Raw genomic sequence first — 14,804 nt, 5'->3', positions numbered from 1 at the left:
GCAAAGTTTTGTACACTCATGGAGTTGATTTTCATTTAAATATGCAACACGGTGCAGCATTAAGGTTACTCTTTTTTTTTTTTTTTTTTAAGGGTTGTAAAGGAGTGGTAATTCAGTAGTTTAGGTGCAAAACTCACTGAAAGGTTGGACTTCTTGCTTTCTGGAAAAACAAAAAGGAGTGCTGAATGGCTCAAGGGCAATAGTGGGGTGCAGCCTGTTCATTGGCAGGGCAGTGGTGGAGTCCCCATCCCTGCAGGGATGTGGATGTGGCACTTGGGGACATGGCTTAGTGGTGGCAGTAGTTGGACTCGGTGGTCTGAGAGGGCTTTTCCAACCTAAAGGATTCTGTAAGTCTCTGATTAATAATCTGGTGGTCGGAGGACTCATGAGCGTAGGTGGGAGGCCAAGGATGAGGAACTGAGGCGTTGAATCTCACTGGAGACTGTGTGTGTTTCACTGAATAATTACTGGGAAGGAGAACAGTCATTAAAATAAATGGGACAGACAGTTCACTCTGAAAGGACAGAGGAAGGGAGTGCAAGGAGATCTTGGAGGTCTGAAACCACGGCTGTGCTGAGGAGCAAACAACTGGGACTGTCAGTCTGGAGAGGAGGAGGAGGAGGCTGAGCACTGACATGATGAATCTTCCAGTGTGTAAATGGCTGCAGGAAAGAAAGAGGGAGTAATTAGTTTCTGTGTCACTGTTAGATATGCTCCTGTCTAGCAGGGACAAGAAGAATGGCCTTACAAGGCAGTAAGGAAGAGCTCAGTAATAAAGCTAATGAGAAAAGGATGTATTTACATGCATGTCGTGAGGAAGGCAAGATTAGAAGTGTCTGAGTGCACCTGATTTTCAGAAAAGACAGAGAAACAGCTGCTAATGAGAGTGGTGTAGTTGATCCTGACATGGGGCACAAACCTCTGAGGTCCCACAAGCCACATTTGCTGTGATTTGATGTGAAGTGGAGGCCGTTCTTTCTCCTTCATAAAGACCTGCTTTGTGAACTTTGCCATCTCTGCATTTCAAAGGATATGATTTGGATTTTTCTGAAATTTTAAATACTTGAAGCTTCATAGGGAACCCTTTCATGTCTAGGATGAAAATTTGGTGCCCCACAGCTTTTCCTTCTCCTCTAATTATTAGTTTTGCACTGCTTAGAACCAGACCCTAAATAATACATAGACAACTAAAAAATTAGCTGTAATCCTTTCTCAACTGTGTGCAGAGAAAATGCTTTAGCAGAAGTTGAGCCTTTTGTTTGTTCTTTTAAATTTTATTATTAATTCAAGGATGGACACTGAAACCATAGGAGTGGATCAGGATGCCATGGAGGCTGGGATATTTATAACCTGAAGAGGTTTGGTTTAGGGAGGAAGTGGTTCTGGCTGTGGAAGGACTCGTTAAATGTTGTGTCTCCACCCTCCTGTCAGGTGGTTGTAGAGAAACTACAAAACCTCTGAAACTGAAATTAGAAACAGAGACTTTGAGGCTCTGACCAACATCTAAATGAGCGTGTTGTCAGAATTTTGTTGCATTTGCTCAGGCTAAACCACATGAAAAAGTCTGTCTCAGGTGATCTTTATTATCCTCTCTTACCTGTGCCAATTTTGCTTCTGGTTTTGGGGATGGAAGCAAAAGTAGAGCAGGACTTGTACAAATAATGGAGTGACAAGAAGAGGGGGAAGCAGTGTGAATAGATCCTTGAATGAGATGACAGCAACTGAGAGCTGTGCAGGAAGGCAGGTGGACAGATTTCCCTCCTGATGGGATGCTCTGGTAGCCTGGGTTTTGCACAGAAGGATCTTAGAGAAAGGACTGGTCCCATAAAGAACAATTAAAATCTGGTTTGCAGCTTATAACTCTACTTGTTCCTCGTCTCTTGGCCTCAGGAGCCACTGCAGCTTTCTCCTGTTATTCCCAAGCTACTGTCAAGCCCATTTCCCCACACTTCCCATGGGAATCCAGAACCAGCATCCACTGCCTGAACTGCAGAGTGTTCTTGCTCCTTCTGTGTTGCTGCACTGGTCCATGGGGCTGAGGGTGGGTAATTCAAATGTTTTATGAGACCTCTGCAGGATTTTTTTCAGTTTTCTCCCCCTGTGCAGGCGGTTCAGGTAAATTTTTGCTCATTTGCACTGTGGTGGAGCAGCTGAAGGTGACAGTGGACTTTTCTTTACACTTTTATCACATGTTGCAAACGCCTTGAAGATGTTTCTTTCTTTGTAATCTCAAAATACTGTGCTCTATTGATTTTCGGTTTTTCTCTAAGGGGCTGAAAATTCCAGCTCTAACCCTGAAGCCAACTGAAATAATTGATTATCTGTTTTTACCTCGTCTTCAGTTATTTACCTCGTGCCCTTCCATGGAGAAAGGGTGTGCTATTTCTAGATGATTTAGTGTAAAGCAGATCTTTGCTGAGCTTTAATATCAATTTATATAACCTTGATCCATGGGTTATTTTTTTAGACCCACGGGTTTATCTAATATGTCGTGAGAGAACTTGTTCTAGAAGTATTTTTTTATAGCTTACTCTTCTTGAACATATGGGCAATGTGAAAAGAAACAGATTCTCTATAAACTCAGATGGTAATTGAAAATACTTAAATTATCTACAAGAGTAATTAGATGCCTATTGGCCTCTATGACCTAGTTAGGTATCTTAAAAATGCATTTTATCCTTAATAGCTAGACTTTGTATACAGGTTTTTTCGTGTATATATTAATGGTAATGGCATTTTCATCTGTGTTTTGTCTTTGCCTTTGTGGCAAGAAATATGCTGGTCATTAATGCTTTAAATCTCTGGGTATCATTCAGAATAAAACATATGTTTTTGTTCCAGGGAGTGCTTTCTTAGATTAATTTACTGTGCTTTCCACGCTACTTTGTGTCATTTGTTTTCTACAAGACTGTAAATGTAGAGTTGGGGTATCAGTGAGTAAAAGTCTCTCTCTAATTAAGCAGAAAAATGTGAGATGCTGCCCACAGGTTTCAATATAATTTGCTTTACTCGGAGATCTTTGGATCCTTCTTTCTCTCAGGGCACATTCCAGGATAGAGAAATGATTCATGTGTCTTGGAAGTACAGCTTTGGGAAGTTTGTCAAGTTATCTTGAGTAGCCCAAGAGTGGGGTGAAATGGCCCTTTCCATTAGCTGTAGAAAAAATAGCGTTTTATCTGTCTTTGTATAACTCATTTGTCACCTCCAAAAGATCATCAGAGACAACCTGTGGTTTGAAGGAGTGGAAATCAGACCCCTGACTCCTCACTCCTGCTTTGCAGTCCCGTCCCTGCCATGCAGAAGGGAGCTGGGATCCAGAAGCGTATCTGCGACTGCAATAACAAATTAGCGCAGGAGATTTAATCTGAGCCGCAGAATATGAGGAGATGTTTAGAGAGAGCGAAGCCTGAGCTCCGAGATCTTGGCACGGGCCTGGTGTAGCGGAGCTCCGGGATTGGAGGGATCTGCAAGTGAAGAACAGCATGTGAATTAAGCCAAATAAATTAAGTGATTTAAGCATTAATCTGGCCAAGCCTCCGAGTTCATTCAGAGAGGCAAAACATCTATCATTGCTCCTCTGGAGATTGTTGCATTTGTGGAGAATTTAGTTTAGCCACGACATTGAGACCTACCCTTGCATTAAGGAAAGTTCTTAATTTTCTCATTGTCTGAAGCTGATTGTATCTTTTTGCCTTTCAGTAAGTTTCATTTAGTTGCAATTACTCTGGCTTCAAAATCTTGAAATCAAATGAATTAATGAAAATGGAAAATCAGAACTCTTTCCTAATTAAGAACTGAGCTTTTCAAGAAATATGAAAGGATCTAATTTAGAGAAAGCTGTTTGGAGAGCATGAAATGTGGCTTGAAGGAGATACATGTGCATTCAATATAACTTACTGAGCCCAGCCAGATTTGTATTGACGGGAAACAAAAAGCATCTGAAATGCTCTTTCAGTGATAGAATAATTTATGGGCTTTCTTGAAGCATTCTGAGTTGACTTTCAGTTCAGGGAAATGGGTGGCCACCTCAGTTTGCTTCTCAGTGGACACAGTTACTACTGTATTTACCTTTATTTCTTTCCCTGTCAGTTAATTGAGCCATGGAAATTTTTGGGAGGAGGCTGACTGTGGTTTGGTTTTTGTTCTTTTATAGCTTTGCAACCCTTTTTTACGGATGTGGGGGGGAAACCTCCATCCTGGCTCCGCTGCAGGAGGCTCTGAGGTGGCACTGAAGGGGTGTGAGGAGCGGTCAGGTGGCTCAGAAAATGACTCTCACAGTGAGAATGGACCTAATTTTTTATTGTTGCTGAAACCCAGGTCTCTTGAGGTGCTGCCTCCCCAGCAGATGCAAACATCTTGTGCTACAGTCCCTGTGCATAATACATGGAGCTCATCTGCTGGTGGCCCCCTCAGCACGAGAGAAGCTCCCACTGAGGAGAACATTATCAGATGTAGTCTGGAGGAGATGTAGTTCCTTATCACTGAAAACTTAGCAGTAATTATCATCACAATTCTCACCCCCCACAGTGCGCACCATGCTGTGGGTTCCCCACAAACAGTTGCTGCAGTAATTGGGTGTGTACAAGGAGAGGTGTTTCTAAAGAGGGGCAGGTTGGCTGTTCAGCTCCAGCTCTGTTATAAAACAGTGGATGTGTGGGTGGGTGGGAAAATGTGGAGTTATTAGCTGGGAATACTCACAGGAAGTGTGATGGGACAGAGGGAGTAAGGTGCAGAAAATATAATTACACTGGATAACGAGTTAACATAGCCATTGACATGATCCCTGCTTGGCCTTGAGCTTTGGAGCATATTGGGAGTATATGATGTTGCAATCAAACTTCTAGTGAAGGAGGTCACAGCCCCCAGCATCCTTACAAAGAGGAGGAGCTTTACTTTTCAGGCTATGCATAGGAGAACCCAAATGAGACCCTCTAAATTTACCCTGCATAGCCCTCCAAGAAGTTCACTCACGTTTGAAATTGGCAAATATCAACAGCTGTTCATTCACTTGGTAATTACCCAAATTGCAAAGGACTGTCTGCAACGAGTTCTATTCCATAACTAAGGCTACCCAGACCTTCTGCAATGGCTTCCTCCCTGCCAACTCTATTAAAGTTTTGCTTTGTAACAATTTACTACAGAACAGGCCTGTTTGTTTTCCTTGCACAGCCTTCCACCAAGCATTGTTTAAGCAGCACATCATGTATTCCAACAAAGAGGTGCTTTTGGCTCCCATCTGTTTGATAGCAGAGCGAGCAGTTGTGATTCAGACATGCAGTGTAAATACTGGATAATGACTCTGGGTTTGCTTGGAGCAAATTCCAGGTTGTTTTCATTCCTTGTGCCAGGTTCTGGTCCGTTTTTGAGGCAGGGAAGAATGTCTGACATTGGGCATGAAGTTTTCAGGTGTTAAACATCCTTTTAACAGAGTGACCCATCGTTGTGCAGAGGTGATGGTTAAAAGCTTCCATGAGCAGACCTGGCAGTGCAGCAGGTACCAGGAGCAGGAGCTTCTCAGATCTCTAAGGCTCTGTGGTATCTGGTTGGCTTTTCTCAATATAAGGCCATGCAGACACTCCTCTAGAGACATACAAAGTGTTTCTACTTTAACCTGTAGGGGCAAGATCCCTGGAAATGTTAAAGACCATGTTGGATGGGGCTTGGAGCAACCTGATCTAGTGGAAGGTGTCCCTGCTCATGGCAGGGGGTGGAATGAGTTGGTCTCCAAGGTCCTTTCCAACCCAAACCAGTCTATGGTTCTAGGAACACAGGAAGGAAAACAGTGTGGGGAAGACTCATTTTTTAAAGCCAATCTTTTAGTCAGACTCTTCAACAAGTCTTTTTTTTAATCTATTAAAAAGATCTTTACATTTGAAGGTCTCTCAGAAAGCTCAAAAGTGCGTTGGCACAATGAACCTCCTGCCCAACCCCTTTGGAAGGGTCACAGGATGTCAGAGGAGAGGCAGGGTCTGCTCTTTCCAGCCAGTTCAGAGCATGGGGTGTGATAGCCAACAACACACCCTTCCATCAGGCTGGGATTAAAAAGCTTCCAAGCTGAGGTCCTGCGACTCATACTGATGGGCTGGGTAGGAAGTCCTTCACTCCATGAAGTCACATCAGCACCTGGGTGAAAAAATGTGGTGGTCTTAGGTAGATTTACGGGAATAGCCCTTCTCAGAGCTGGCAGGCAGCACACTGGGGGCTGCTCTGTTTGGGATACACCACAACAAATGAGAGCTGCCCGAAAGAACACATTCTATTATTATTTTTATTGGTTGTTCTTAATACAAAATCAAGTTCACAGTTTGGTGCAGTCATTTCCATTAGCCCAAACCATATGCCGTTGCATTCTCCTTTCTTCTTTCCCTTGTGATCCTCGAGTGTGACGGATCACCAGCTCCCAGCTGCGGAGCAGACTCCTGGCAGGTCAGCAGGGAAGTGTGACAAACACACACTGAATGCTGCCCTGTGTTGTTCTGCAGCCAGCCCTGCTGCAAAGATACAGGAGGGGCTTCCATACCCCCCCTGGGCTGGTTTGTGTTCCAGCACTCATCCTTCTCCCAGACCACGTCCTGGACCGAAGGATACAGAGCTCGCTCCCCATCGGCTCCTTCAAAGTGTTGCCAACACCTGTCCCCCTTTTCATAAATCACTCGTGTTTGTTCTCCCGGTGTGTTTTTAGGAACCTTCGAAAGATTTTCTTGTTGCAAAGTTTGTCCTGCGAAGGCAATATTGATTTTGACCTATTTTTAACTGATATAGTTCAGAGGATAATTGGAGAGCTGCTGTAAAAACCAAGGCTGCCCTATTTGCACTGCTTAGATTTAATTAAAAAGACAGAAAGAATGTCTTTTGTTTTATTTTCCTTATTTTTTTTAAAGCATAAAGCTGAGAATTCTCTGTTAATCCCCTTTTAGCTGGTCAAATGTACCTAAATATGTTTCAGTGCAACCTCAGTGCCTGATAATTAAAATAAGGTGCAAAGGTCGAAGTCACTTTTAATGCCTGACTTTTTACTGACACCGAATAAATTCACAACATAACAACTCAGCCTCAGAAGGCACAGATTGCTTTCAAACATCACACTGGTTATTTTGGATTTGTTCCTGAAATACTTGATCCTTGGTGTTATGACATTTTGAACATGGTTTAGTTGGGTTATTCTTTGATTTTTTTTTTTTAAATGTAAATCAGGAATATCTCACAGAAAGGATGGAGCTCTCCCTTTCCCAGAGTAGTCATTAGCTTTGTATTTCTGCATGGAAACCAGGAAACTGGGAGCTAGAGCTGTGTAATTTTATTGATTTTGGTCTGGCACAATTAACTTCTCGGTTTCCTCTTTCTTGAGTGTTATTTGCCTGAATTTTTAACTCTGGATAGGGATCCTGGGACACCAACAGTGGTCAAGGAGCTGTTAATTTAAATAGCCTTTTATAGAGATTCACAGGACCTTCAGCAGATGCTGCCAAATAACCTGATGGCCAGAGGTTTATGCCAGTGCTACAGAGGCAGCACACAAACATTTACATTTTTCACTTTAATTGAAAATCTTTTTAGCTTATGAAAAGAACTCTCCTAAATTAGGGTCGTTCCCAAGGTTGTCCTGTTGCTCTATTTTATGCACATCCCATAAGCTCCATGGTGTGGTTTTCTGTCATCTAGTGGAGGGTGTCTATTGCTCCTGGGATGGGGGTTGGCCTGGGTGATCTTTAAAGGTCCCTTCCAAGCCAAACCATCCTGTGATTCCCGAAAGGAAGCCAGGGAAGGGGCAGAAAAGCTGCTGAGCCATTTAGGATCTCATGTGTCATGGGTTCTGCTGTGTCATGTGGTGGGCAACAGGTTATATAAATGTTTATTGTGAGATATAGAAATATACATAAAGATATATATATAAATAGATATCTTTTTTAATATATATATATATATATATATATATATATGGCAGTGTGGGGAGCAGAAAAAGGAGAAGGTGGAAAAGCCTGACTACCTCCAAGCAGCAGATTGATTTGCTAGAGAAGGAGCTAAGAAGAAAAAAGAAATTTAGCTATTGTGCCTTCCAGATAGAGGAATCTTACATCTGTTTGTACACAGTCAGCAAGAAAGCAAAAAAGTATAATCATTCTGTTTTCAAAGAGTCGCTTTAAAATAAACTTGGGAACAAACTTGGGAGTTCTTTGCTTTCCTGCATTATTGGACTGGCTCAGCCAATTTGTTAAGGGGCTGTGAGTCTTTGCTAAGGCATTAAAGGAAAAAAAAACAACTGCAAAATACTCTGTTCTCTTAGTTGCTGCTCATTAGATGCAGCCACAGGGATTCAGGCTTGTCATCTGACAGTAAGGAGAGCACAGCTGAATTCCCTGCCCTCAGGAACTCGCAAAACAATCGGAATTAAATGTTTATACTTTTCGTGTCCACATGAAATAGCACTCGGTTTTGGAGGTGTTTGCAGGAAACACTGCCTTTTGTGTTCGCTTCTAAACTAAAGCCAAAAGCAAACTAAGAAATATTTATTGATTTAAAAGTATTACATGTAATTTTATAGTATTTGTTGCAGGTTGTGATTGTCTTAAACGTATGTACTTTGTAGACAGCTTGCACTTGTTGGATTGAATTCCAGTTTCCATGGTAAGATTCCCTAAGTGATGTTATTTCTTATAGATTTTCCAGCTTTTCCCTCTTTGTGTATTATAGATAGTAGGGGAATATAATCAGCCCAAAGATCTGATACCTATAAATACACCTTTTAGCTTTTGAAGGCACCAACACAGAATGTCAGTGTGTGATAAATAAGGGAAACAAAAGGCATTTTCATATAGATAACAGAAAATAGCATAGAATTTATCCCTCCTGAAAATTATGTACTCTTCCTTCAGTTATGCAATTTCTAATTCTTGCTGTTAACTCTTGTGATACAGGAAAAGCATCTGTATTTGTGTGGAATGTGGCTCTCTGACATATCTCAGAAGTCCCTAATTTCCAGAGCTCTGCTTAAGAGATAACATAAACTTCTGACCCTTACATTTTTTGTGTGGAATTTCTGTTTACAGGAGCAGAGAGGAGACAGTAAATAGCATCATAGAATCCTGGAGTGGCTTGGTTTGGAAGGGACCTTAAAGCTCATCCAATTCCAACCCCTTGCCATGGGCAGGGACACCTTCCACTAGCCCAGGTTGCTCCAAGCCCTGTCCCATCCTGACCTTGGACCCTTCCAGGGATGGGGCAGCCACAGCTTCTCTGGGCAACCTGTGCCAGGGCCTGCCCACCCTCACAGCCAAGAATTCCTTCCCAGTATCCCATTTAGTCCTGCCCTCTGGCAGTGGGAAGCCATTCCCCCTTGTCCTGTTCCTCCAGGCTCTTGTCCCCAGTCCCTCTCCAGCTCTCCTGGAGCCCCTTTAGGCGCTGGAAGGGGCTCTGAGTTTTCTCTGGAGCCTTCTCTTCTCCAGGTGAACACCCCCAGCTCTCCCAGTCTGTCTGCAGAGCAGAGGGGCTCCATCCTCCTCCTCATCTTCATGGCCTCCTCTGGACTTGCTCAAACAGCTCCATGTCCGTCCTCCCTTGGGGTCCCCAGAGCTCCAGGTGGGGTCTCTCCAAAGTGGGTCTTATTCTTACAGTAAATGTCAGTGATTTTTGCACGCTTTAAGCCCTTGGATTTAAAAATACTCCCAAATTATGCTCTAGTAGAGTACTTTGACTATCAAATCATTAGGTCTGGTTTGACTCAATGCAATTTCTCTGTTTCTCTTTAAACTAAAACCCAGGCAACTATTTATGAAATGTGACAGTCCATGAGGTTTTACTGCCTTTTCATTTTTGCTCTGTGTTGAATGTCAGGGGCCTTGTTACAGACAACTAATTACAACCCATAACTGTCCTCATAATTATTTTTTTCCTTACTATCTTGCCAGTTTGGACCCATTTCAGCCCAGGACTGTCCCCACAGTGACCTGTCAGGACAATTCATGCAAACTGTGACCTGGCAGCTGACAGAAACACATGGGTGTAGCTCAGCCACATGGGCAGGGTTGCCCCTGTGACAAGGTTGGCTTTAGCAAAGTTAGTAACAGCTCTGGAGGGACTGGAAACCACTTTGTTGGATTAAACAAACCTGCCTGTTTCAGTTTACCCCATTAGGATATAATTTAAAACAATGAAACCAGAGGAGCAAAATCATCCCTTTTGATTCTATTTCTTGTGCTGATCTCTGTTCTCTGGATTTGGACACCAGATAGAGCTGAAAATGCATTTCTGTTTCCAAATGAATTCATGCTGCTGGTTTGAGTTCATTTTCTCTCTTTCTCTTGTCTTTAGATTTTCCATTTATTTCTATTATGTGATTGCTAGAATATTTTTTTTTTAAAATTTTATTTAAAGGTGTATGTGCTGGTCTAACTCATGTATCTTAACCTAATAAAATCCTTTATCTTTCATAGGCAGGAAGTTGCAAAGATATATGTGTTAGGACTCTCCATTTCATCAGTTTTCTGCCTCTTCAAACGTAATAAATGACCTGCAGTATTTTCTCCCAGTCTCAGCACTGAGTGAAAAAAACACAGGTGAAAAAAACACAGCACTACAGTGTGATCACAGTGAGTCCCAACCCCACAGCCCAAAGGAAGGGATGATCCAGCAATAATTAGGACTATTTCCTAGATTGCTGTGCAGAAAAATATGCTCAAGGACTCCTTTGTATTCAGCTTCCAGAATGGGCAAGGTGAACAAATCCAAATGGATGGTTATTAGTATTTCAGGAAGAAAAACTGATTATTCTGAGGTTATCACATTATTATATATTAGAAAGTAATCCCAACACCATCCACAAACCCTTAATCCACGAACCATCCTTCCTTTTCTCTCCCTGTATGAAGACCTGGAGATCAATGTGATTTAAAATGGAAAAAATTCATAGTGGTTAAAAAACACGTTAAACTAGTTTTACTAGAGAGCTGCTCTGACTCAGAAATAGGCTGCTGTCTCATCATCTTCTAGTTATTCATGTAGTGATTTACTAATTTTTTCAATCTGCTTTATCAGTGAGAGTTCTTGCTTGACCTTGACTCGCTGTTTTCCCTGATTTTCGTTCAGAATATTAAGTGTCACTTATGCCAATTTAAACAAAAAACCTTCAGCTAGAAAGCAAGCAGGGAGAAAATTAAGGAGGAGAATGTTTTTCCTGTTCTGCTGGTACAATTTGATGTAGATTTTGGAAGTAAATCTTCTAACTAAGAAGGGAATAGGGTAGAGTCCTACTTTAATTATCCTGAAGTCAGTTCTGCCTCTTAGGATGTGAGGGAACAGCTTGTGTGCATTGATGAAATCTTCTCTTGTGCCTCAAAAAAAAAAAGACACTGCCAAAAAGAAAACAGCAAACTGCAGTTTAAGAGCAGAAAGAACTAGAAAACATAAGTCTGTAGAGAAAAGAAGGTGGAACTGCACAAAATTCTTCTTTCTGGTTTAAATAATGCTGCTCTCATCAGGTTCACTTTGCTTTCCCGTTGATGATTTTAAAGGGATCAATGTGGGTATAAATTGATGTATCAGCATGGAAATTATTTTTTCGTGGTGCTCAAGAAAGAACTTGCAAGAAGTGGCTCTTTCTGAGATATTCTGAGCAGGAGAGACTGTGCCACCACAATGTGCTTTTTTTGATTATTCTAAAAGGAAAATATAAAGCAGCCATCTAATGTCTGTATTTACAGTCCTTCCCATTTCATCTTGCAACTCAGTTTTGAAAATATTGATTGGAAGGGGAGAGTATCACAGAGCTTCATGGGATTCAAAATGAGCTTATAAGGTTTTGTAGCAGAACTGTGCAAATAACTCAGGGGAGACTCTACCACCGCTGCAAAAAATAAAGTAAAATATGAGTTCATTTCACAGGTGGATAAATTTAAAGAGAAGAGAGGAAAAAAACCCCAAACACAAACCTAAAATGCCCTTTCTGACTGATATTTACTTTTCTTTAACGTTGGAAATCTATGATTTGAAGTGTTTGTGTGTTTTTAGTCACCATCACACCTGAGCAGTGGGTAATTTTTACTGCATTTATGCTCATGAATTCCAGTCAGAATAAGAAAAAGCATAGTTCCATCTCTTCCCAGGTGGAAAAGAAGGAAATGAGCCATTTGTGTGAAAGAGAAATCAATGGTAAAGCAAGAGTCTGAACCTGGGTCTTGTGCAAAGCAATCCAGCATCCTGACTTGGGCCATTATTGTGCTCCATAATAAGTAGTTTCAGCTTTAGGAATTCTCTGAGAGATGATTTTGTCTTGTAACAGTCTGTTCTATTCTGCAGCTGCTTTTTTAACTTTGCAACTTACTGACATCAATCGACTGTCAAATAAGTACCATTGTGAACTCATGAATAAACATAGTTGTCATTTACATATTAACTGAGGGCCTTCAGCTGAAAAGAATCCATTTGTGCCACTGCAATATCTTAATTATTTACTGTGTTATACTGTAATTAATTGTGTTTTACTCTCTCAAAACTCTATAGTCTGTATATCTTACGGGGTTTGGAAGCAATGCACTAATATTAAAGTCATAATCAACACTGCTTCTAAATATTCATGCCAATAAATGACTCCCATGTGTTTGCAGAGTGCCAGGCATAGTCTGAAGCATTTATTTAGCATTCTAGTGGGATCTGGTTTCTGCAAAGTTCACAGAGAAGCAGAATTTCAATCTTGTTGCTGGGAAAGCACGTTAGAATTTGCACGAGCAGTGGGCAGGACACTCAGGAGAAAGCAGTGGGGTCTCAGTCAAAACCTGTGCCTGAGAGTGTCTGAGAGCAGGGGGGAGTTGTCAGCTATTTTTTATTCTAACAATTCTGTTTAGTCTATGACAGCCTCCCAATAACTTCACTTTTTAATAAAACAGCTCTGATTTTTCCACACCTTTTCGAACCCGTTGCGTTCCGTGGTAGGGACGCTCTGCCTGTCACAGCCGGGGCTCCACCGAGGCACAAATCACAAATTCAGACACACTTCCCAATAAATCAATTAAATACCAGAACCCTAAAATTATCCTGCTGTAATTGGCTGACAGAGATCTCCAGAAAAGCGTATTGAGTGTAGGGAGGAACAACTGATTTATCGAGCTACTGTTGGAATTTCAAACCAGGAAATCCAGTAAGTTTGTTTAATGAAATGTAAGTTGAGTGTAAACAGTCTTAAAATACATGTGAGTTGAGTCTTTTGGATTAAGAGCAACCAGCATATTGTAAACTGTTCTTTCCCCTTTGAAGTGCAGTTTCCAGAGCCTGTGTAGGTGCACTGCCCCTTCCTGCAAGCATCTCCCACAGCTTCCAAGAGAAATTAATGGATTTACCTTTGGATATTTGAGATGAAAAAGAACTTGTTTTATAATCAGAGGAAGGGCAATATGAAGATTGCACACAGTCATGATGGTGCTGAAAATGCAATCCTGGTGTCCTGATCCCTGCTCCATGCTGGAGTGCAACTGGGATTTCTGTGTGCTCTGTTGATGCCTTGTTTAGAAAATTCTCTTAAATACTTGTATATGTTTAAATACTTTGTCTGTTGCTCTCACAGAGATGCTTGATAATACTGTTGGCCATATTTATATTGATATTTCATATTCTTTGGACTTGATGACCCTTGTGTGGGTGCCTTCCAACTCAGGATCTTCTATGATTCTAATTGTTCCAACATTGCTTCTTTTTTCTTTTAATATAAACTTAATTATTCCTTATGAAGAGTTTGAAGCACATTTTAAAAAGTTTGAAATGCATCTTAAAAAGTTTGAAATGCATTTAAAAATATTTAGCTCTTTATAAAAACAACAAAAAAAATCAGCATGACTATACTTTATATTTAGTTTCCGTGATACTCTTATATCTATGTGCAGTTCTACATGGGAATATTTGGGATGCTCAACCTTAAGGGAAAATCATTTCTGCCAGAGTCACTCTGCTGACTGTGGTCACAGCACTCCAGGTCTGCCCTCAGTGCAGGAGGCTCTGGCTTTGAACAATGATGTGTTAAACTGAAAATGGTCATGCCAAGCCCCAAACTGATTACCTGGACCTCACTTTAAAAGAGTAGTACAGGAGGACTGAGTATTAACAAGATATTTTATTAGTGCTTAATGTAGTTATGCCTTTATATGGAGAGGAAAGGACAAGGGCAAGCAGTGAAAGGACAAGGGAAATGGCTTTAAGCTGTAAGAGGGTAGATGTAGCTTGGATATTGGGAAGAAATTCTTCCCTGTGAGGGTAGTGAGGCCCTGGCACAGGTTTGCCCAGAGAAGCTGTGGCTGCCCCATCCCTGGAAGTGTTCCAGGCCAGGTTGGATGGGGCTTGGAGAAACCTGGTTCAGTGGAAGGTGTCCCTGCCCATGGCAGGGGGTGGAATGAGATTGTCTTTAAGGTCTCTCCCAACCCAAAGCATTCTGTGATTCCATGATATGTCTGTCTCTCCATCACAGCCGGGTGCAGGATGATGGACTCGGAGTTTGGACTCAACCAACTCTCTTTTCCTTTTTCAGGATCACCCAGCACTGCTGAAGTTTGTAATTCAAGCTGAAGGCAAACATCTGGTCATCGATTTGGAGAGGAATGAGTGAGTACTGTACCCTTGCTGCGTGTTCGCTCTGTACTCGAGTCTCTCAAGGAAGGTTATAATTTCAAAATTGATGGTTTAAAATTAACCTGGGGCCAATTTTTCTACTGATCCATTATAAATGGTCCCATAACAAGAGAGTTTTGTTCCAGTTTGGAGTATATGTGTTTCCACATTGCTGATAGAGCAAGAATCTCTCTGGTTGTCTGCATTTATGTGGGGCT

General features: G+C 41.5%; 1 protein-coding gene across 1 annotated transcript in view; it reads left to right on the top strand.

Moving 5' to 3' along the window:
* Positions 1-14,804, top strand: part of ADAM12 (ADAM metallopeptidase domain 12) — a 178,462-nt gene that overhangs the window by 30,910 nt on the left and 132,748 nt on the right. Inside the window, exon 3 of the mRNA XM_050305343.1 lies at positions 14,507-14,580. Coding sequence (XP_050161300.1) covers positions 14,507-14,580 — 74 coding nt within the window. The remainder of the gene's footprint in view (positions 1-14,506; positions 14,581-14,804) is intronic.

This window comes from Myiozetetes cayanensis, unplaced genomic scaffold (assembly GCF_022539395.1).
Source record: "Myiozetetes cayanensis isolate MyiCay16 unplaced genomic scaffold, myiCay2020 scf10, whole genome shotgun sequence".
NCBI classification, from domain to species: Eukaryota; Metazoa; Chordata; class Aves; order Passeriformes; family Tyrannidae; genus Myiozetetes; species Myiozetetes cayanensis.
Note: the sequence above shows the minus strand (reverse complement) of the source record. Positions and strands in the feature narration are given on the sequence as shown.